General features: G+C 39.5%; 1 protein-coding gene across 2 annotated transcripts in view; it reads right to left on the bottom strand.

The window, feature by feature from the left end:
- CEP112 (centrosomal protein 112) overlaps positions 1 to 23883 on the bottom strand; it is a 3283222-nt gene that overhangs the window by 1999230 nt on the left and 1260109 nt on the right. For both annotated transcript variants that reach the window (XM_044085107.1, XM_044085108.1), the window contains exon 16: positions 8431 to 8490. In XM_044085107.1, coding sequence (XP_043941042.1) covers positions 8431 to 8490 — 60 coding nt within the window. The remainder of the gene's footprint in view (positions 1 to 8430; positions 8491 to 23883) is intronic.

Raw genomic sequence — 23883 nt, 5'->3', positions numbered from 1 at the left:
TGCTAATGGGAGATCATCACTGGTCTTTACAGAGCATGATGCACATAAGTAAACCAAAAGGTTACATGTTTCTGTTAGAGCGACTCTTCCCAAAGAAGATGTACCTTATGCTTTTCATCATAGTGTACTAAAATGTATTATGTGACTTAACATAGTTATTAGCAAAATTTACTAGTAAAATGCTGATTCTACAGCAACATTTTAGCATAGTTTTTAGTAATACCCTTATTCACATTTACAATCAGAATCATATCTATCACTACACTGATGCTATACATTAACTTTGTCAACAATGCTAATCTGTATGGCAGTGTAACTGTACTACTCATTAGGCTGTAGAACAAGACTTTACATGTAAAGTAGTACACAAGAAATGCACACTTATCAGCGTGAGTCTTACTTGTTCTCTTGTCTGGTAAACAACAGAATGGGTGAAAAAATATGGTGTGCTGTTACCATTCTAACCAATACCGCTAATGTTTTTGATTCAGATTAGTGATGTAGGACACAAGCACACACACACACATGCATGCATGCATATAGATAGATAGATATACAGATATAGATATACAAATTGACTCATCTATAAATAACCCTTCTTACTTCATATTCAAAGTACACTATCCACTGTAAGTCACACTACTGTTTTTTTTTAATCTGTTTGAATTTTATTACTGATAGCTCATATAACTAGACTGTGGTTGAAAATGGACCCTTATGGTCCAATGCAAAATAAAGAATTAAAAAGAAATACCCATGCAATTCACTTATGTCTGTACAGATACCTGGTACAGAGGAATAAACATTTCAGAGACAAACCCTTCCCAGGCCACAGAGGGATAAAGCCCTAACAGTGACCAAGAGGACATGTGGTCCATTAGCAGCCTTGGGAACTGGAAGGACTAGGGCAGGATAATAGGACTGACCATCATACAGGCTGGAGGGGGCAGGAGGAGGCTTGGCTCATCGCTTAGACAATACCCAGCGGAAGCTCCAGGTGGTGCCATTAGTGAAGTCTGGGACAAAGGAATGTGCCACTGCAGCGTAGATGGGTAGACTGGGGCAGTCATGTGGGGAAGCTCATGTGCTCCTCCCTCCGGTAGTGTTAATATCACTTGGAAGCTGCTGATGGGTGTTAGGAGCTCCTGGAGCCATGATGGGACCCTGATAATGGTTGAAATTATGATCCTGTGATTGGCTATAACCTCATGGAAAAATTAAAGGTCCAGTGATGGCTCTCATCCCTGTGAGGAAAGAATGGGCTCCATGCATCACTAAGGGCTAACGTTCGGCAGAGAGATGGGTTGCAAAAAAAATAGGTAATTCAAATACTTGCACAACTATTGTAGTATAATGGGATAAAGCCCTGGTTATGACCCATGTTTGAGTAGCAGTCCCGGCACTGGAGGAGCCAGTTGATGCACAGTGGGAAGTGAGAGGCTGATGCAGGGAGGGATCAATGGTCTGTATGTCTTTCTAGAACTTACAAGAAGAGGCTTGCTGATGCTAAAGCTTAACTAGGAACCAGGAATGTGAGCTTGGCCTTCCTATCTTGGGGATGACAAATCTCCATGCATATGTGTGGGAGTATGAATATGCAGGCTTGGTCACATCACACATGACAGAGAATAAATAGGTTAAGATTAATAAGGGAAGGGGATGATTGGCCAGCAGAGAGACAAAAAAGCATGTAGAAAAAAACAGATATTTTATGTGGTATGATTACTGCAATGTACACAGTGTTCTAGGTAAGATTTCACAAACTGTACAGATGGATAAATGGCAGATAATTTCATTATATATTACTTGATCTGTGAGAGGACCCCCACTGATGGATTTTTGGTTAGTTATATCTTTTACAATCATCAGAATTCTGCTCTTTTTAAAAAAAGTCCAATTTGGGAAAGTCTACATGCCTGTACCGATATATACCATAACATAACTTACCAGCTATGTGCATATATATATATATATATATATATATATATATATATATATATATATATATATATATATATATATATATATACATATATATATATAGATATATATATATATATAGATATATATATTTACACACACGCACACACACACACACACACACACACACACACACACACACACACACACACACACACACCTCCCCCCCAGCAGTGATAACTTCCTGCAAATTAAGAAATAATACTTGCTAGATACTACATTAATAAACAAGTAATATAAGACTACATACTTGTCCAGCTTTCAGGGAGAGTACAGTTATGCAAGTTTACATGCCATAACAATAGATGTTCCAATACAAGGATTACTGCTGTAGTATTCTTCATATTTTGGGGAATTAGTCATTTATGGAAAGCCAGTCATCTGACCTGACATCACCAGCTTTAGCCATCCTAGACTGGTGCTGGTATCATCTGCATATAAAGGATGTCAACATGGAAAATGGAGAGAACCCCACAGCATTTACAGTTTTTTTGTGTGAAGAAGGACATCCCCAACATGTGTGTCTGTCAGGCATGGTAAGATATCCTGACCAAGCCAGATTAAGGCATCAATCCATTCAAATGGGTGAGGCATTACAGAAAAAGAGTATAAATGTATCTTCTTACCTCAAATAACTACTTCCAGGGACCTAGGTAACATGGAAGATGTGGTCCTAGTGGTGAATGGTAGTGAGCCTATACTGTATCAGGGATCCCTCCTGTTACACTTCTTCTGCCATTGAATATGCTCACACACCTGTACAGTTTTTTTTTATATGGATCAATACTACAGTATCATTCTTAATACCAGAAGGGGTCATCTGGCCACACATCTAGGGGTTGGGAGGTACCCACATGCCCTGCAAGACTGCAGTGACAAATTCTGTTCTGCTCCAGGATTGAATGCCTAGTTTGTAACAACTGCAGAAAGTATGGATGGAAGTCCAATAAGCTGTCTGACAGATACACTATGATGACACATTCTTAAAAAAGGCAGCTATAGTGGCCTTGGTCATAATACAGTGTGCCTCCATCAGTCTCTGAAGTTTTTACCCCAGTGTTCGTAGCAAAAGACAATAACATTAGCCATCCATTTTGACACTATTTGCTTGGGAACCAATCTGCCCTGTTTTCTTTCCATAAAGAAAATGAAAAACTGATCCATCTGTCTAAAACCTTTAGTCTTTTCAGGTAATGCTTAACTGTCTGTGCACATTCATTAACTGCAGGCACTGTCCCCCTTATTTGACATTTTGGTAAAAGACAGGTAATTGTACATTTTGATTTAATGTCGGTTCTAACACAACTCTGGGCATGGAACAGTAAGTTGTTAGGAGTGCCATCTCTTCATTTGGGAGAGTATATACAGCTCCTTGCAAATAAAGGTTGCAGCTTTCAGATAATACTTGCTGTGGTAATGGCCATCATGAACAAAGTCTTTCAAGATACATTTCAATATAAATGTATACACAAGTTCAACAGGGGGGGTCAGTTTCTTTATTACAGAATGAATTTTCCAAGGAGAGGTACTGGCCTTTCTGTGGCCTCATATGAAGAGCCCCTTTGAAAAACTGTTTGGCAATAAATCTAGAGGTCACTGGTAGTTCTCAGGCAAGCATGGGGACAAAGTTGACAGACACATATTAAGTGAGACATAAACCAGACCCTTGTCAAATATGCTTGCAAAAAGACCAGGATTTCTTGAAATACAAGCTGCTTTAGACAGAATACCATGGTAGAGAATTTATTCCATTAGACAAATATGACTTCTTTGTATTAAGCTTTGTGGCTTCTTCCAGAATATTTAAAACTTTGTTTAGAAAGGCTTACTAGATCTGGTTCTCTCTTCCAAGCTGCTACTTTAAGCATTTTTTGGTAAGGATGTACCAGCATTCCTGAGTTAATAGCATGCAAGGGGTTGTCAGAAGTAACAGTTCCTCTTTGTTAACTATACTGCCAAGAAAAATCATGGATACCTTGGCCAGGAGACAGCTAGCAGGATAAGGTTTGTCCTTTCTTCTCTTGCTTTCAGGAGAACTATGGTAGTAAAGGAAGGGATAAAAGCAGGCAGAAGCCCCACCTACCACTGGATGGACAAGGCATACAGCAATCAGTTTTCCTACTTGGGAAACAGGTGCACAGTTTTCTGAGAGAATGGGTTTTGAGGACAAAAACAGGCCAAAGTCTTAGATCCCCTACTTTAGTGTTAATCTGTGGAATATTTTGGTGCCCAATTTCCATTCATCCAATTTGTGAGTGGCTATACTAAGCTGGTCTGCCAATGAGCTATGGGATGAAGGAATGTAAAACATCTGAAAATGGAGCATTTGTAGAGGGGTTACATGCCAAGTTGATAGACCTGACTTCCTCTAATTTACTGATGTACCACTTGAGTGTGGTGTTGTCAGTATATGCTTTGATAACTCCCAGCTGCAAGGCTGGCATAAATACCTGGAAATCATAGATCAGGATTAGCATCAATTTGACAGTGATGTGCCTGAATCCATCCTGGCTGGGAAGTCTGCATGAGCCTCTTAAGCTACATCAGAGACATCTGCAGTAAGGGAACAGGACCTCTGGGGGAGAACAAATAGCATCCTTGAGTTAGTTAACACCTGAGTCACAAATTGTCTTAATTCCTTTTAAATTGAAAGAAGTACTGGCAAGATCTTATCCAGGGGGTTTGGATACTGCTGCCATATGTTTCTAACATATCAACAAATCCTTCCATCTGTAGGCTGGCCAATGGGACAAAGGTGATGAGGATGGTATGCACTCCAGTGCCTAAAGGACAGCTCTTGCTGTATGTGTGCTTTTCCATCTGCCTGCATTGCAAGTAAGTACTGTAAGGAGATATCTTCTTGAGGGACAGATGACCCGCTTAACTTACGAGATGGGACATGAAGGGATCTTTTTAACTGAGGAGAAATGTCCAAGTTAGAAAAGTATATGATAGTGCAGTGCAGTGCTCACATCAATTCTTCTTTTCTAGTACCCTTACAGCCTTACCAAAGGAGACATCTTCAGGAGAACTAGAAAAGAGATATTCTTCCTCATACATGCCATAACCCAGGGAAGAAAAGAGCTACCTGAAATAAGAAAAGACCTCCACCTTTTCACTACCCCAAGTCAGGGGACTGATCTGGAGAAAAGTCTCTTAATCTCTTTGTAGGAGATGCTGTACCTGAGGTCAAGGGCTTTTTTCTGACAAAGTGTGAGGACTTGTACACTTTGCCATTTTTTAACATATTCTTCTGAGAACTACCATATAAAAAATGTTGGGGTCTAAGGAGGATGTGTGGGAGGTGCATGTCCCATGGGATACAAGTCCGGAGACCCAGTGTTTATTTTTCTGTAAACAGCTACAGTTGACTCCTTCACTAGGGTTTCAGGTTCCTGGAGGAACAGTCAGAATACTGAAGATAGAAAAGGATTCCTCTCAATCACAATCACCTTTCCATAGCCCTCTGCAAACATCTAGGAGTTGGCATCCAGTTGTCATGCAACATAAAATGAATACTGTTATTACATACATGGTTGGCCTACAGAAGCATAATGACAAGCATGGAAATGGAAGAACTAGGTGGTGGGAGCAAGTAAGGGTGCTCCTTTCCAGATCCAGGGCTCTCTAAACTGATGGGTTCATAAGACCAAAGTCATACCTTCACCAAGGTCAAGATGTGGAAAGATAACTGATACATGCATCCTGATCAATATATAGCTGAAGCCCAACTCATACACGTGTCTGAGATACATAAAGACCACCTGCAAACTGACCGACTGGGGCAGTGCAGGTTATTCTTTTGCCCATACTGAGAACTACTTCCATTTGGAGTCATAGGTCTGTTGATAGGAAAGCTTCCTCACATTCTCAATCAATTCTGAGGCCCTAGTCAGCAAATCTAAGTGGATCAAGTGGTCTACATCAGGAGTCAAACTCTGAGATGCAGCCAGCACCAGGTACCACCCTGACTAAAGTGGATATCCTTGGCTAGTATCAGAAGAGTTTCCTGTATCACAAGAGAATTAGAGTTTGAAAGCACACTATTCATAGACATTAAGTGATAAGAACAAGCCATTCCTGGTGTTATGAAGTTGTCAAGAATGCACAAGAACTTTGCATGCTGCAGAAGTAAGCCTATCCACTGGTACCTCTCTCTTGCCCTGGTAAACTAAACACATGTAGAGGAGGACTACGTCAACTCTTCTGACAAACTGACAAATATCCATAGTACCCCCAAGACCTTGACCAAGCATGCCCTCCAAATCTGCAAATCCTGCAGAAGACTGAAGGAGCCGCTCAACCTATCTGCCAACTTAGTCACCTCACTGGCAATGTGAACCACTGACATAGTGACATTTCTCTGTCTGAGGCTTAATGCCATATAACACAGTGCCTCCCTGCATGGAGGGAGGTGACTTTCTGCCTCTTGCCTGTTGAAATTCTGTCATGAATGGTTGTTAAACAAATATACAGGACTACAGCAATATACTGAGCCAGTGTTTCCTTTTAATACCAGACTCCATTGAACCAGTCAGTTGCTGGTCTTCTTCCATTTTAGTGAACATGACTGGAAGACATGAGATTTACTTGCACCAAAGAGGGCTACTGAGCATACACATTTCCAGCATCTCACATGCCCATATTACATCAAGGAAATTTTTTTTCCAAAGAAGGTTAATATCCTTGTGGAAATGCCCCAAGTGTTTAGTGAATATTCTACAGGTTCTGGGCAAAGTGGTATGTGAAAGTATGTGATACATCTTTGACATTCAAAGCTTTGAATACAGAAAGGACAAAGATAACATAAAATTAAATTACAGGAATTTCACAATGTGTAAGAATGAATACGCAAAGGAGAAAAAGCAGATGATGATAGGACAGCATGCCTAGATGATTAAAAGGAATCATTTCCTGTCTCAAAAAATGATGAAATACTTTATGGAAAGAGTATGATATGTAAAAGGGAGATGGCAACTCCAAACAGCCTTACTGGAACAACACACCAGACACACTCATTCAGTCAACTTGGTGTATACAATCATATGATTACTTACATAAAAATATTGTCAATACAGTCTTTGATACCTCAACTAAGCGATCATTCCTCAAGACAGCAGGTAAAGTATACACAATTATAATCCTGCTGTCTCATATGTTAAGATCTCTGTTCCCATCTCTCTTTTCTTGAAGGAAATAGCTTGAAAACAAGGACTGAAAGACATTCAATCATTTTTAAGGTCTAATTGATGCAAATATACAAGGATGTAAAAGCCTGCTGCAGACAAGACCCTGTAATGGAAGCCAATGCAGATCTTGTAAAACTGGAGAGAGAGAGAGAGAAATATTAATGACTCAGAGAAGTCTGAAAGGAATCAACTAGTTGTTTTTGCAATGATTTTTTTCTGTATTTCAAAGCTGGCCTCTTTGTAGACTGGTACAGCATTACACTCATCATTATCAACCTGGTGTCAAACAGTGGAATGTGTTCTGGAGGTTTGGATGAGGAGGGGGTTAAAATGGACTATTAAGGGATGCCTAATCCTTCTTGAGGCTGGAACAAGTATTCCTTCTGAGTCTGAGATCAAGGAATAATACCAGTAGGTATAATGAGTTCTTGGAACACGAAAAGACACAGTAATGTTTGTCCATACATAAACATGATTTAAACATGTTAGCATCATGGCACCATCATGTACTGCAAGCCAAGAAATATTTCTCACCCAAAGGCACAATCTGCATCTGGTCTGACATGATAATCAGCAAGGGTTTCATGTGTTGGGGGAAATGTGAACACCATTCAGGGGTGTCTCTACAAAAGGGAAAAGAGTGGGTTAAAACTCATGTCAGATTCTGCCCCAGCTCCACTAGAAAACACAAATAATAGGAGTTCTACCAACAGCTAACTCCTGTTTCCTGTTTCTAATTACTACAACTGCCAGACATGCATTATTTCTTCTTATACAGCAACAAGAGAAAACAATGTGGTTTCTTTTACTTCACAGCTGACACATATTCTGTATGGCTAGACAGAGTAACAGAAAATTCCTGTGTGAACTTGTACTGTGTGGTAGCTTTTATGTAAAATTCAATATTTGCCATGTTGGTGGGCATTAAGGAGAGCACAATGTGCTGATGACAGGCAACTCTGGCACCCAACCCTCAAAAAAAGAAAAAAATGTACCAGCATTTGCTATCCATCACTCACTTACCGAGCACAACTGAAATTATGTACCTGGGACATCCACACAAGACCCAGAAATAAAATAAAATAAGAGCTATGAAGGTCACATAGTTTAATTTTTGAGGTATTCAACATGCGAAAGGCCTAGTACCTTGGCTCAGTGCAAGACACCTCAAGGGTGCACTGTTGTGATGTCATCAACATCTTACTACACCTGCAGTTATCTGATAAGTCAAAACACAGATTTTTTTTAATGCCACTGTTACCTTCTTTTCATGTATGTGTTCCTGCTGAAGTCTCTCATGCTGAAACTTGCTTTCCAAATCCTGAAATAAAAAGTTAATAGATTAGTGCTGCAAGCAAAAGTTAGACCTGACAATCCATAAATTATAGCAAACAGCTCTAATAAATCAAGTGTCCTAATGGATGCCTTTGGTGGTACTGGTCTTCTTAAATAATTCACTATCAAAGCAGCTGCCAATTGCAAGTAAATAATGAGCAGTTGAAACCACAAGTGAATGAAGCAGCTGCTTCTGTAGAAATGTTATAATTTATGAAACTACTGCATAGCAACATTAAAGTTCAAAATTCTCCATACATGTGCACAGTTAGACCCGACCAGATTTCCTGAAAACTCTGTCATGTACATTTATGGGAAAATGGTTCCTTATCAATGCCAGTAACATTGTATACACAACGAAGGAGCAGAACAGTTTATGTGCATTTGCTATCTGAACATGTACTTTAGAACCAAATAAACCAATATGGCTACAAGGTCCTAGAGATTAATCTCTAACCGACTTATTATGTGCATAAAATGAGACTAATATAACTGAAATCAAATGGAAAAATTGAAGGGGAGGGGGTATATAAGTTATACTAGATGTATGATATATGAAAATCATCACAGATGTACAAAATACCTAAATCGGAAATATGAAGACGACGAATGTGGATCACACCGAAGATGCCATGGACACTGCCAATACAAGGGCATTGTACAGTTATCAACTCTGCGAGAAGAGCTGAGACAAAGACACGTTCAAGAAAGCAGGGGGAGGTGCTGCTGATAAATGACTTGTACAGATGATTTAACCTGTCAAATAATGTCTGCAGTCTTCAACCAACAGCTTTAGCCAACAGAATAGCTTTCTTGCATGCCTAGTCAATTAACTAGCTAGGGTAGGGCTGTGATTACACAAACAGGGATGGCAATATGAGCATAAACATGAAGCTCTGTTAGGTATTAATGATCACCATAAAACCCAAAGATATGTGGGAGCTGAAAATAAAAGCAGAATGCCCAGAGCATACAGCAAATAAATTAGACTATGCCTTCAGTAAAATACTTTGAAAAATTTTGCATAATAGTCATTCATGACAAAATCTCCCTTACTAGGCCACAGCCTTGAAATGATATACTCTCAACATTTATGTCACATGAAATAATTTTCTACCTCGCTGGTACCCAACTCTGTATGCTACATGTATATTCGTATGCAGTATGTGAAGGGTACCACATCAAACAAGATTGCTCCTATTTACAGATGACTTTGCAGACTTTAAACAGTGAGACCAAACAGTATCCATGCAAAAAAAGAAAAAACAAAACAAAAAACACAAAGATAGAAAAATTATGTATATGACTCAGTATAACTGTCAGTAACAACAAAAAATGAAAATATGACAAGATTATATAATAGCTGTGAGTAGTGAAATCACTCAAATAAATCCATAATGACATCTTCATAGTCTGCTCATATGTCTCAAACTACAATAAAACAGCCAAATCATGCAAAGACTGGTTACATTAGACTCACAGGAAGGTCATGATGTATAGCCAATGTATACTATAATCTTCATACTTTAAAGATTTAATCTCAGTTAAAGGCAGCATCAGCAACATCACAATATACAATGAAAGCGATTAAAAAAAAATCAAGATTTTAGCCAAATGACTATATGTACCACATGAAGCAGTCAAAAATGCATACATTTTAAAGATAAAGTACCCAGATAGTACCTCTCATTGTTTTCTTATAGAAAGGATGTGATGCCCATGCCCTGGCACAGCAATCAAGGAGCTGCAATCCTCACCGCTAACACCAGTGAGGGGCATCTCATATAGGAGGAAAGGATAACAAATACACACACTAAAGTGCAATTTCCCCTAAGAGGACACAGAGATCACAGTCAGTCCGGGGCTGGTTGCTCCCTTGCTCTCCAAGTCCCCAATAAGACTCCCCACTGGCACAGCTATAGGGTCCAGACCTCAGACAAGTGGGCAAGCTAAAACCTCCAGCACCCTCTCTGTTCAACCAGTACTTTGTGTCCCTGCCCAAGTAGCTCACACACACACACACACACACACACACACACACACACACACACACACACACTTTGAGAAGAGTTTATATAACCACACAGACACTCCTGGGGAAGGCTGGCACAGGTTCTCCAGCTGTGGCCCTTTTTCCCCAGACTATAAGGTAGTATCAAGTGCCACCACCCACTAATATTTATCGGCTACTCAAAAGCCCTTAAAAGGGTGTCCAATTATTACTGTGCAATATTATTATCCAATTGGTAGTATAGCCCAGGGCTAAAGCTATTGAAGTGGCTTTGTACAATTTTACCAAAGGCATGCAAGTACTCTAAAGAGCTTAAATTATCTCCACAAAACAGCCACAGTTGGAAGGGTTTAAAAATATTTAATAACAAATAGTCAAAACACAAGACAATACTTTTTACTACACAGTGTTAGTAAAGAGTTCACAGAGAAATACTTAAAATAATTCAGTAGTAGAGTTCTGACATCACAGAGAAACAGTCTAATCTTTCTAGTTTCTAGCTATTTCTAAGATAAAATGTAAGTCTAAGATAAACTTACATATAGAGCAAGACAGAGCTGAGAGTTGGATGGTTAAGACAAAAATGATTAATGCTCTCTGATTCTCTCTGTTTAAATTGATATTACAGTCCTGATTCACATTACATAATTCTTCACACTTCCCTGGGTTACATTACATCATTCTTCAGGCTAACAGAAACTACATTTACATTATTCACCTCTGGGCAGAAACCAGAGCAATAAAGGACATTCATGCATGCAAATTCTGGCCATTAACTCTGGCCTTAAAACAATAGGCAGGATTACTTCATCTAGACCTGCCGGAGCCATGTTTACATCAAAGGGTCACAACATGCTTTACTTGGTCAGTAGAGTGCACTGTTGTTACATTTTTATTTCCAGTTCCACATGTAACACTATTTTTACCATTTAAGACAACAGGCCTGTGGTTTACATTACTATTTACAGATGACAGAATTATCTCCAAAATTCTATCTGGCTAGGCTGGCACCCTTCACATATCTTCACCCAATCTTCACAAAGTGATCAAGAGGAAAAATCAAAACTCTAAGGAAAGTATATGAGCACTTTAAAATGTATTAGCTACCCTTCTGGTAACTTTAATTTTAAATGTATTTCAGTAGCAAGTCTGCCCTAGATGTTACAATTGCTTGTTTTACAATGTTTTATTTCATACAAGACTATTTTTTTTTTGTTTTGTGTGGTCACAGTAATAGCACAATGTCATAGGATGATTCTGTCAGTTTATACAGCACATAAATGCAGCAGCCTATGTACTAATTTAGGCAGGGAAGTATCTCAGTACAAAAAATAGGAGGTTTTTATAATTTCGCAGCCATGATACTAAAGCAGGAGTTTGTCGTCTATAAAAAATAAAGGTCTATCCTTACCAGCAAAGTAAAACACAAAAATAACTACATATCTGCATGAGAATGGTTCTTATTTCATAAGTATGCAGTATTTACTGATTTACAGTTGTTACACCAAGGTCACTCTGTATTGGAGAAAATGCAAACATTCTTAAACCATGTAACAAATTATCAATATTTCTCAAGAAGCTGTTAGTCTCACAACTGAATAAGTATTAAAACATTCAAGCCTTTATACATCACAATCAATAGTAAACAATCAGCAAATGTAGTCAAACCAGAAAAAAATGGTTTGTCCAAAATTCAGTGTGAGGATAAGAATACATGCAAGATGGACCTTATGTCCACCATAAGGATTACAAAACCCACAAATGATTATACTAAGTACCAGTGATGCAACAGGCACAATACAAAGATTTCTCTTATGAATTTTTTTCTAGCAAATTTTTAGCTGGATTTTCAGCAACACTATCACTTTGAGCAACTGATTACCATCTAAAAAACTTGTTATAAGTTTAACGGTAATTACCCAAATGGCCTGCAAGTATGGATGCTGTGTGAATGACTCTCGGTGCTGCCTGCAATACACTGGCATCCTGCTGAAGCTTTTTTCTTGGCTTTGTACCCACTGAATTCTCGGATAGGCTCTGGTTTTCTGAGATTCTACAAACACATGAAGTAGGTGCTACAGAATAAATTAATGAGTTTGACTGGATATCATAAATGCAGTTACTATCTCTGTGAAGTTCTTAGATTTGCTGCAAAAGTAAGACTAAATCATTCTAGGCTATCACAGCTTTATCCACTGTGTTACTGGGTTGATAGTGGCTCTTCTGATTTCCCGAGATTTTGATCACGGATATTTCATTCCACTACTTCAAATAATGAAACGGTTGCTGGATTTGCATGATACATTATCATGTACTAAAAAATATTTTTTCAGGAAGGCGAGTGGGACAGTGCCCATTTCAACTCGCCTATATACTTTCTGAATTGTACTCATGGCTGTCAGTTTCATATCATATGACATTAACAGCAAACCTAGGGAGACAGAGTGAGAAATTATGTCACCAGCAGATGTTCATAAGTTGGTACTAGGCTATCAGCCCTAGGGCCTATACAAGCCTAGTCATAACAATTCCCTGGATATTTCTTCCCACAATATTTACTTCACTGGACCCCTGTCTAGCAGGGTGACTGAAGTGATCCCTGGGGTGAATTTCCTATCTCCCATCCAATTGTCAAAGTTCTTTTTGAAGATGGCCAAGGAGGCACTCTGCTTGACATGTATGGACAGTCTATTCCAGAGTATGGGGAGTCTCTGGGTCAGGAACCTATCCCTCCAGCATGTTTTGTTCATTATGATGACAAGGTTTAGATCCCTGGAGCGTGTGGCTCTGAAGGTTGGGATTTCTTTAAGTGGAGCATGTCCAACAGCTCAGGGTTTGACATGGCCTTGTATGTTAAGCAGAGATCACCTCTGAGTAGACTATATGCCACAGAGTATAGCTGAAGTTTTTTTTAGATAGTCAGCATAGGGCATCTGCTTTAGGCCTGTGATTCTTTTAGTGAGGTATTTCTGAGGTCTTTCCAGCTGTTGCAGGTGTCTTGTGAGGTACATACCAAATGGGGTGTTGTACTCTATAATGGATCTAATGAGGGATGAGGGATGAGTACAGTGGGACAATGACCTCCTTTTTTCTGGATGAAAAGCCCTTAGTGATGAGGTGTGCCACACAGAAGGATTTCCTGACTGTTGTGGTGATATGGGTATCGAAGGTGAGACCACTGTCCACCTGTGTCCCCAAGTGTCTCATCACACTTTCGGTGTTTAGTGTACTGCCACCTATGTGGTAATTCATGGGTACATGTTTTTTCCCAAAGGGGATAACTATGCATTTCTTGGCATTAAACTTGATCCCATGGCTCTGGCACCAAGCATCTGTTTCTGTAAGGCCCTTTTGTAGACTATCCACATCATTTGGGTATTCAATAATGGCTCCCAGTTTGTAGTCATCTGTGAACTTTGTTAGCCAGAGTCCCTTAGTGTTGGCCTGTACTTCAGAGAAGTAGATGTCAAACAAGAGCGGTCCCAGGACCGAACCCTGAGGTACTCCACTTGTCTGGAGCTAGATTTAGAGTCGGATACTTTTACAGTTTGGGTGCTGTCAGTAAGCCAGTTGGCAACCCATTGAGTGACGTAGGGATTTATGCCCAGCTTAGTAAGTTTATCTATGATTCTAGAGTGGGGGATGGTGTCGAAGGCCTTGGCGAGGTCCAGATAGGCTGTGTGGACCGCCTTACCCTCTTCCACAGCTCTGGAGACTCATTTGAAGAAGTCAATCAGGTTCAGGAGACAAGATCGGCCCTTCACAAATCCAAACTGGGTGGGGTCCAGTGTTTGAAGGTTGCCAACGTCTTTGTTTATAAGTTCCATGATAATGCATTCCATGCCTTTGCAGATCAGGCTCGTCAGACTGATGGGATGGTAGTTCCGGGATCCAAGTTGGATCCCCCCTTGTGGAATGGCATAACGGTAGCTGTGCGCCACTCAGTGGTCATGAAGCCTGATGTCTAAGGCTGTTTTCCTTTAATCTGTATCCAGAGTTGCTTTCCATTCCAAAACTGCTGACAATTACTAATTATCTTCAATATTATGCACTGCTTGAGTTATTCTCCAGCTGTTTAATTTTTCAGCTATTCTGCTTTTATTGTATAAAGCTCTGCTGTCCTTTTTCTCTTATTCCAGTTTTGCCATTATCCTTTGTTTCATGCTCCACTATTGTCATTGGCTAATGTAATCATTTTTCTAGAAGGTAATGCTCTAGAATTATTACTGTCCATGGTGTTCACTTTTGTATATCATTATTTTCAATCACTCTCACATGCCATTACTCTATCATTTTCTGTGCTGTCGGTCACTGATGACTTTCCATGTGTCATTCTTTTTTTTTTAGTTTCTCCTCTCATTGTTCTCCTTCACAATCCTTCAATATCACTTGTTTTTCACAACTATTCATACTGGCTCAAATGCATGGCAATAAAGTTGGGCATCTATTTTAATCCATTGGCCAACTTAAGCTAGACTGTATTTTTATACATTTGTTACAATATTAATCAAGCCTGGTTCCAAACTGTGCATTTGAGATGTACAATTTTATTATGCGGTCTAGTTAAGCCTCCCTACAGCTCAGACCTCATAATATGTTTTGCTGTACTACTGCCTTTATAATAGTTTCATACTACTTTGTACTCAGATTTCACATCATGTACTTACTGGTTTTCTTTTTTTTATTATTGTTTCTATCAGTAACTTTTTTCACGTTAGTATTTTTTAATGGAGATTTTCTCACCCGGAATTGAATGAAAATGGGTCTTTGAACATTTCTCTACAACTAATGTAAACAAGCAAAAAATACTGTTCAGTGAGGTCACCTCAAGATGGTAGGATTTCGAGATATTTTCTTCATAAGTACTCTTAATATGTATATTCGCAATGCCTTTTTGTTTGTTGTTCTTGCATATTATGCATGTACAGTTTTGCTTTGTAATTAATTAGTGTCTGTACCAATGGCTTAAGCTATAGCTGAAAAGAATCCATGGACCACTCATCCAGTTAACAAAAAATAAATAAAGGCTTCCGAGATAGCTGCACACTGAGGAAGAGCTTAGTGTCAGCTCTTCCAGTGTGAAAACAGAAATTCAGAAAAAAGTGCCAATGAATTTGTCTTTTTGGATAAACTTAGGTTACTGGCTACATACCAGCAAAGAAAAAAAAATAGAGAAACTGAAAGAAAATCAACCACAAAACATGAGAAAACACTGGCTGGGAAGACTCATGTAGTTGTTCAGCAAAAGCAGTCCAAGCTCCAACTTTGGTGTAAGACATCCAGTAGTTAAGAGGAAAATAAAAGTTACATGTGCACAGAGTGCATTAAAGTAAATAAAACACTGATATCAAAGAAATACAGGCTGGAAAAAATGAAACAAACTTTAAATAGATAATCAAGTGACCTGATAATGTAAAAATCTGAATCAAAATGAAGAAAAGGCTGGCTGAATATGAGACTACTCAAGAAGAGATGTTTCAAATATTGTAGAATTAGAGGACAGAGCACATAGAGAAAACTTCAGATTTTCTGATGTACCAGATAAACTTGAAGGAATAGACTGTATTAATTTTATGATAGCACAGATAAGCAACTGGAGTGGTATTCCACAGCATGAGCTGTTAATTGAAAGGGCATACTGTTTGCATGGCCAAAACCTGGCCATGAGAAAGCAGCCAAGACCTCTAATATTAAAGATGCAACCCTACCAGCAGAAAGAGTTGATTCTGACAAAACTGTGGCAGAGGGATAAGGTACTAAAAGTTGGAAAGAGTAGAGTGCTTGAGGAAAATGGTTACTTGCTGTACACCAGGTAGAAGAGGAGCAAATTTATTCCACTTATCAGGAAATGTTGAGAGGCAGGTGTGAGATTCAAGCTGCTATATCCAGATATCTTTAGAATATTTTTCCAGGAGGAGTTATTTTTTGATGCAGAACATGCTAAGGAGAAAATACAGAAGTTTGTCCAACAAAAAATGAGCTATCAAACAGAAGGGGACTCTGCTTCTTATTTTTCTAATAATAAAGCTGATATAAAGACTTTGCCAGTGAAACCTTTTCCAATGTACCAAAGGAAAATGTTTGGGAGACAGAGAAAAGCATAGGAGTTGACTAGAAAAAAATGCAGTTGTATAAGATTTTACCTTAACAGTAGGTGTTCTTCTCTTCACTGTTGCAGCATTCTTTACAATAGGGATCTCCAACCAAGGGCAGCCCAATGTACAGCCAGTAAACAAAAGCCTTTAGGTTGTAATGGGTATGCCGCACATCACACATATACTCCCCACGTAGCACATTAAGGTGACAAAAGGACATCCTATCCTCAGAACCTAAATGCTCAGTAGGAATGACAGTCCTAGGATACCAGTAGGTAACAAGCACATCTAGAAGGAAAAAGGACCAGGGGAGGAGGGATAGAGCGAATACTGCAAAAGTGAAGAAAATGACATCTACTATTATGGTAAGATTTTACACAGCTGTACTAAGTCCTTCCATATCACTGTTGCAGCATTCTTTACACTAGAGAGAGCACAATAGCTAAGGAAGAGGATTAGTTGGAGGAAGGGCCAGCAGAACCCTCCAGGAAACAATGAAGAATGGCCCTGGCAAAGTCAGTTCTGGCTCTTAAAGTGCTTGGTAAAGGTATGCACAGAAGTCCAGGTCGCTGCCTCAAGAATAGAATTAGTATACAAACCCTTAAAAAAAGCACCGAAGAAGCCACATCTCTAGTAGAATGAGCCTTTCAGAAGATGGAAGGCTATCCCCATGAAAAGAATAGCAAAAAGAAATAGTTTTAGATATCCAATAAGTAATGGTTCACTTGGAAACAGCCAAACTCAAGACCTAGGGTGAAAAGAAGCAAAAAAGATGTTAATTTTGTGAGAAGCTTTAGTCTTATCCAAATAACATCAGAATTATCTATGCAAATCCAAGGTGTGCAAATCTTTCTCACTAACAGACTGCAGTGAAGGGAAAAAGTGGGCAAATTAATAAACTGATTATGAGACAACTCATTAACCACCTTGGGCATAAAAGAAGGATTAGTACAAAGGGGCACCCTGCCCTTATGGAAAACTAAAAAAGGAGGAACAGACACAGGGGCTTGCAGAAGTAAGGGCTAAAAGAAGAACAGTCTTCCAAGAACAATGTTGTAAGGACGATGAAGCAGCAGGCTCAAAAGGAGCCCGAGTCAATTTTTCTAAAATAAAATTAAGGTCTCTGGAAGAACAGACAGGCTTCCTGGGAAGCCTAATGTGAAGGATACCTTTAAGAAACTGTTTGGCCTCAAATCTAGATGCTAAAGGTGGAGTCAAAGGAAGACAAGCAGATATAGCTGAAAGGTGGACCTTAACCAAAGAATGTGCCAATCCAGCAATTTAGACAAGTAAGAGAGAACCAAAGGAACATCCACAGTAAGTGAATCCAGGTTACAAGAAAGGCACCAAACAGAAAACCCATTTTGATAAGTAGGATTTCCTAGTAGTGGGTTTCCTGACCTCCTGCAGGACCCAAAGCATGTCCTTAAAAAAAAAGATTTATATAGATCATCAAAATCTTATCACTCACAATGTCAACTGAAGAGTGGACAGGTGAGGAGAGATGAGAGATGCCTTGTCTTGTATAAGTAAGTCCACCCTGTGAGGTAACTTGTGATGACTACCCTTGGCAAGATGCAGAAGAGGGAACCAATGCTGTCTGGGCCAAAACAGATTCACCACCAAGGAACTTTGGAATGAGATGAAGAGGAGAGAAGGCATAAAAGAAACATCCCCTTCCAGGAAAAAGAGAGGGAGTCCACCTTCCAGGCCAGAGGACATGGGAAACAAAATAGAGGAAGTTGTCTGTTCAGAGGAGAGGAAAATAGGACTATTTGAGGGGTACCCCACTGGTGGACAATGTCCAGAAACACATCCATGTGGGACTAGTGGGATTGTGTTATGGACCTGCTCAGAGAATCTGCTACTATGTTCTGATCTGAGGGAATGTCAACTGCCTGAAGGGTCACCGGATACTGGACAGCTAGCTTCCAAACCTGAAGGGTTAACCTGCACAGCAGATAAGACCTCATCCTCCCTTGTTTGTTGACAAACCACATCACTGTGGTATTGTCTGTGATAATCTTGAGGGGCCCTGGAAGGAAGAGAGAATGAAAAGCTTGAAGAGCCAGCAGAAGAGCTCTCATCTCTTTGACACTGATGTGCCCTTTCTTTTGTCGAAGAGACAAAGGAAATGCACCTTCAGAAGGCAAAAAGAGTCTGCCTATTTGACATCTAAGGCATCTGTGAAAAGTTTCTGAGACGTAATTGGATGTTGAAAAGGAAGCCCTGGGTTGAGGGACAAATGATGAATCCACTACTGAAATTCCAGCTTGAGACATGGAAGAAGAGGGACTAGAAAATCTAAAGGATGAAACTGCTGAAGCTAAAATGACTTTAGAAACCACTGGAGCTTTCTCATGCGGAGCTTGACTAGAGGGAGCGTAGGGATAGTGGAAGCCATGAAACCCAGAGCCCTCAGAAATTCTCTGGCTGTGATTCAAACCAGAGGAAGAAAGGACTGAAAGAAAGCAATGAGAGTTAAAGCCTTGAGAGAAAGCAGGTGTGACAGCAATAGAACAGTGTGGAGCCTGCACCCAGAAAAAAACAGAATCCTGAGAAGCAGTCAGGAATGACATTTGGAAATTTACTATACTCTCCAGGCTTTGCAGGAGAGAAATAGCAAAGTGTAGATGCTGAAGTAATATTTCCAGAGATAAGGCCTGAAGTAAGGAAAGACTCATATCCCCATTATCCTGCAGAAAGCAATCACAGGAGTGAGGCATTTGATGAAGATCCTTGGTGCAGAAGAGAGGCCAAAGGACAAAGCAGAAAACTGAAAATGCCAGGAAGCAACAGAGAAAAGTAAAGACTTTCTGAAAAGAGGATGCATAGGAATGTACAACTTGAGATCCAGAGAAACTAGAAAAGCCTGAGGAAGTAGAAGAGCAAACAAGGTTTGAAAGGGACAGCATCTGAATGGAAGGGACCTTTAAAAAGGTATTTAGGTGAGAAAGGTCCTGAATGGGTCTCCAAGTTCCTTCTTTTTGGGGACCAAGAACATTGTGGAATAAAACCCCTTCCCTCTAAGGAGTTGTAACTTCTTGAATTGTTCCTTGAGCCAACAGGCCCTGAAGCACCTCTGTAAAAAAGGGCAGTTACTCCTGAAGAGGCTGAGGAATGCCCAAAAAAGGAGGAAGAGATTTCTAAGCCATGTAATGACCCTGGTGAATGATGGAAGGAACCTAGGAGTCTTGGGTGATCTGTAACCAAAATAGAAAGGGACAGGGAAAGACACAGAGAAAGAGAAATGTGACTGAGAAGAACAGGGTAAGGATAGTCAAACAGCACCTGCTTTTTTCAGGAAAAGGAGGCTTCTGGGTAGAAGGAGTTTGGGCCTTAGCAGAGGGAGTCATTCTATCACTCTTTTACGTTGGGGGGGGGGACTGTCTATGGACAAAAGCGGGCCTGTTAGGGTAATTCCTCTGAAGCTCGGGAACAGGTAAAAAAAAATATGCTTCAACTCCTGTAAGGTCTTGCCCTTTTCTTACAGGGACTTAAAACAACTCTGTAGCAGAAGCATCAAACAAATGTTTATTATCCAGAGAAGCATCCATCAGTTTAGCCTTGATATCATCAGGTAAAGGTTGAAGTCTGAGTCAGCAAACCTTCTCAAAACAAATCCAAAATTAGAAAAGCAGCAGTACAAGATGAAGCATCAACTGCATCATAGTTGCATTTAATGAAATGATGAGCCACTTGGATGTCCCTAGCAAGGCAAAAGCAGAGGCCTTCCCCTCAGAATCATGGAGATCTGAAATAGTTTGACAGTCTTGATACAGAAGAGCCAAAACATATTTGGTCATACAAATCTGATAGTTAACAGTTCTAATGGCTAGGCTAGCAGAGGTATGCGCCTTCTTACCCAGCCTCTCCATGGTTCTGATATCCTTATCAGATGGAAGCAACTTAGTGGAAGACAACAATTTGGAGGGCATATCAGAAGCAAATGACACCACAGAAGGGTCATTCAGAGGAACACTTATAAAGAAACGTGCAGTCCTCAGGTATTTTATGAAGCCTATCAGTTTTTTAGGAGAAGATAGTTGGGAATCAGGAGCCAAAGAAGCAGTGGAAAAAGTATGCAGCATGACAGCAAGAACAGGAGGAACAGTAGAGGGCCTAGGAGACTGCATTTGTAGAAGCTCATAGTACCTCTTCTGAACATCAGACACTTGAGCACAGTCCCACTTGAAAAATTCTATCATTCTGGAAATATTATCACCAAAAGAAATCTGCTCAAAAGGACAGTCAGGACTGACGGACTCTTCTTCCTCAGAATCATAGTCAAGCGGTGAAGGAATCTGAGAGGAATGTCAGGAACTCTTCATCAGAATCATCAGCATTCTCTTCAGAAGAATCCTGCTCCCTGGGCCTCTTAAGTGAGATAGAAAACCAGGGAGGAGAAGGAAAAGAAACTCCCTGTAGAGGCTTAAGAGCCATAAGGACAATAAATGGGCCCTGAGTGAAGTTTTGCCATTCACTCTGAGGATCTTTCAGAGCAGGTGATATGTGTTTAGTTTTCTGCTTCTTTTTAAGTGGGATGTCAGCCTTGAAAAGTTTTGGAGGTTTTGCTCCCTGATGATGCTCTATAATAGTAGTCAGAACTTCTTCCCTCACTAGAATCAGAGGAACAACCCTAGGTCCTTCAGTAATAACCAGCCTTAGTTCCCCCTGTACATCTGAAGCAAATGTCTGCATAACCTCCATGAAGTGCATGGAGTCAGAGCCATGCCAGCTTCCAAAGTGGTTGCGCCAGAAGAATCTGAGAAAGAAACTGGATGATCTTCTGGGCTCTCACCAGCCTTGAGAGAGATATCTAGTGGAGGCAGTACAGCCAAAAAAGCAGACCAAGCTTTCTTAGCCCTTTTCTTCATATATGTCTGACCCTTGGGCTGGGAAGATCTATCCATGACATCTTTATCTAACAGTTTAAGTTGCTGGTTCTCTACATAAACTGCAAAGGAAGAAAACTGACTTCACAATGTCTTAGGGATGAAAGCTTGACAAATCTCAAGATGTATGGTAGTTGGAAACACCTAAACAAAACAAACACTGCTTGTGATGATCTTTATAAGGAATCCGTTTCCAGCACTAGCATTTCCTACTTCTGGATGACATAAAACCCAACAACCAGCAACAAGGCAAAACAAAGATAAGAAAATCAAAATACCTCAATGGGGCACTTATCGAAATGCAGCAGAAACCAGCATATGAACAAGCATTCAGAACGACGATCGAAGATAGCATTTGGACTGGCAGCAAAGATGCTCTGAGGATGGTATGTCCGGATGTCACCATTATGCCTTACACCATGCATGGGGAGCATATGTGTGATGTACGGCATACCCATTTCAAACTAAAGGCTTTTTTATACTGGACGGATGTCGGGCTGCCCTTGGCAGGGGATCCCTATTGTAAAGAATAATGCAGCAGTGATATGTTAAGACATCCAGGAGTACATTAGAAATGAACCAGATGCTGGAGTTGAGAGATGGAAATCAACAGGAAAAAAACAACATCTTGGAAATTAATGAATAAATGAATGATTACAATTCGTCAATCACATTTGTGAAATATGGCTGAACAAAAAACCTTGAAGATATATGACTTTTTTGACTTTGTTAAACTTGTAATGGACTCCAAAGCATATGCTTTACTTCATGTCATTATTGTTTGGAAGAACATTAAGGAGAGGGCATCAGAAAGGAGACAGGTAATCTTAAATAACATCTTTGTTCTTAACACTATTTTTATAAAACCTGACATATCTGCATGTTAAATAGTAATGCATTTTCAGTTATTTTTTGTGTGTTATAGAGATACTAAAGTAAACAGACATCCTTTTTTCTTATTTCTTTCTTCTTGTTTAGTTTTAAGAAAAGTAGGCACTGCAATGTAAAAAGAGAGAAGAAAGCCTGGACAAAAGCATGTTTAAGATAATAGACTGTAATTTTGGGTTGCTGAAGTAAGGGATGAGTTGTAAATGTATACAGATTATGATATAAGTAAAATTTATATGCTTTTTCTTACTCTTGCATAAGGGAATGACTGGATTAAAGCCCTTGGTTTGACCTAACAGCAAGTTTTAAGTGGAAGCAAGGGAATAAGATAACTCGTAACGTAATAAAAAGTTTTCCTTTAGCAAATAAATGTTCACAGTGCAATATGAGAAGTTTGGAGCTGAATGCAACTGTGTATCTGGTTCTTATGTTTCTATAAAGCTATTTAATAAGAGGGCAATAAAGATATTTATATTTTTCCTTTTCAGTGTCTAAAAGATAATGTTTTCTGAAAGCATTCAAACTGTTTTCTACATTTGGGAGAGGAATAAAGATAAGAGAAAAGCAAACTGCACTTAGTGTAAGTAGAAGCCAAGGCTGTACCATGTGCCTTACCATGGTTAACCTTATTAATAGGTCAATTAAAGCCTGTGACTGTAGCTGTTGAAGTGGATGATTTATCTTTTCAAAGGCTTAAATGTCATTATTTGAAGATGGACACAGTTAATAGGTTATGACGGTGTTCTCTGTGTTTTTTTTTTTTTTTTTAAGGATTTCATTAAAACAAAAAGAGTAGTGAATGATCTCAACAAATGCAGCATGCAAATATATATGCTACAGGAGACACTTTTGGAAAGAAATGAGAATATGAATTTGATAAAAAAAGGATTACAGGATGGTTATTCAGTGGAATATCTGGGACAAAGGAAAACGGGGTACTTATATTAATTGCTAGAGAAGCTCCAGTAGTGACAGGAGAGGAAAAAATATAGTAATAGTAGATTTGTAATAATAAAAAGCTACTGGCAAGGGAGGAAGTCTACACTGGCATGCCTTTATAGTCCACCTAAAACAGCTACATTGGAGCTTAAGAAAATTATGTTAGAAATAATCAGATTTCAGCAGCAAATATCACTTAAAGGTAGGGAATGGAATCTGATTTGCAACAGTGAGGATGTATCTAGGTAGCCTAGAAGGGAAAATATAACAAAAAAGGTTAGATTGATTCTGCAGATGGCACACTGGCAAAATGTCGAGCTGGCATTACTGAACTGCAGAACTTCAAATGCAGTTATGTGAAAGGAAACACTGTTAATAGAGATCACAGTACAAGGAGCTTGGTGAATTTGACCTTTCTCCACTGTAGTACAATCTCAGAGTTGGTATATTTAATTAGGTGGTGGTGTAGAGGCTGTGCACCTGCAAAAACAGACTTGCTGCCATTTTTGTTTGCTGCTCGATGTGCTGCACGCAAGTGTTGTTGGCTTGAG

The sequence above is a fragment of the Protopterus annectens genome, chromosome 10.part0 (genome assembly GCF_019279795.1).
Source record: "Protopterus annectens isolate FY-2018-M chromosome 10.part0, PAN1.0, whole genome shotgun sequence".
Taxonomy (NCBI): Eukaryota; Metazoa; Chordata; order Ceratodontiformes; family Protopteridae; genus Protopterus; species Protopterus annectens.
This window is presented reverse-complemented; position numbering and strand designations above follow the sequence as displayed.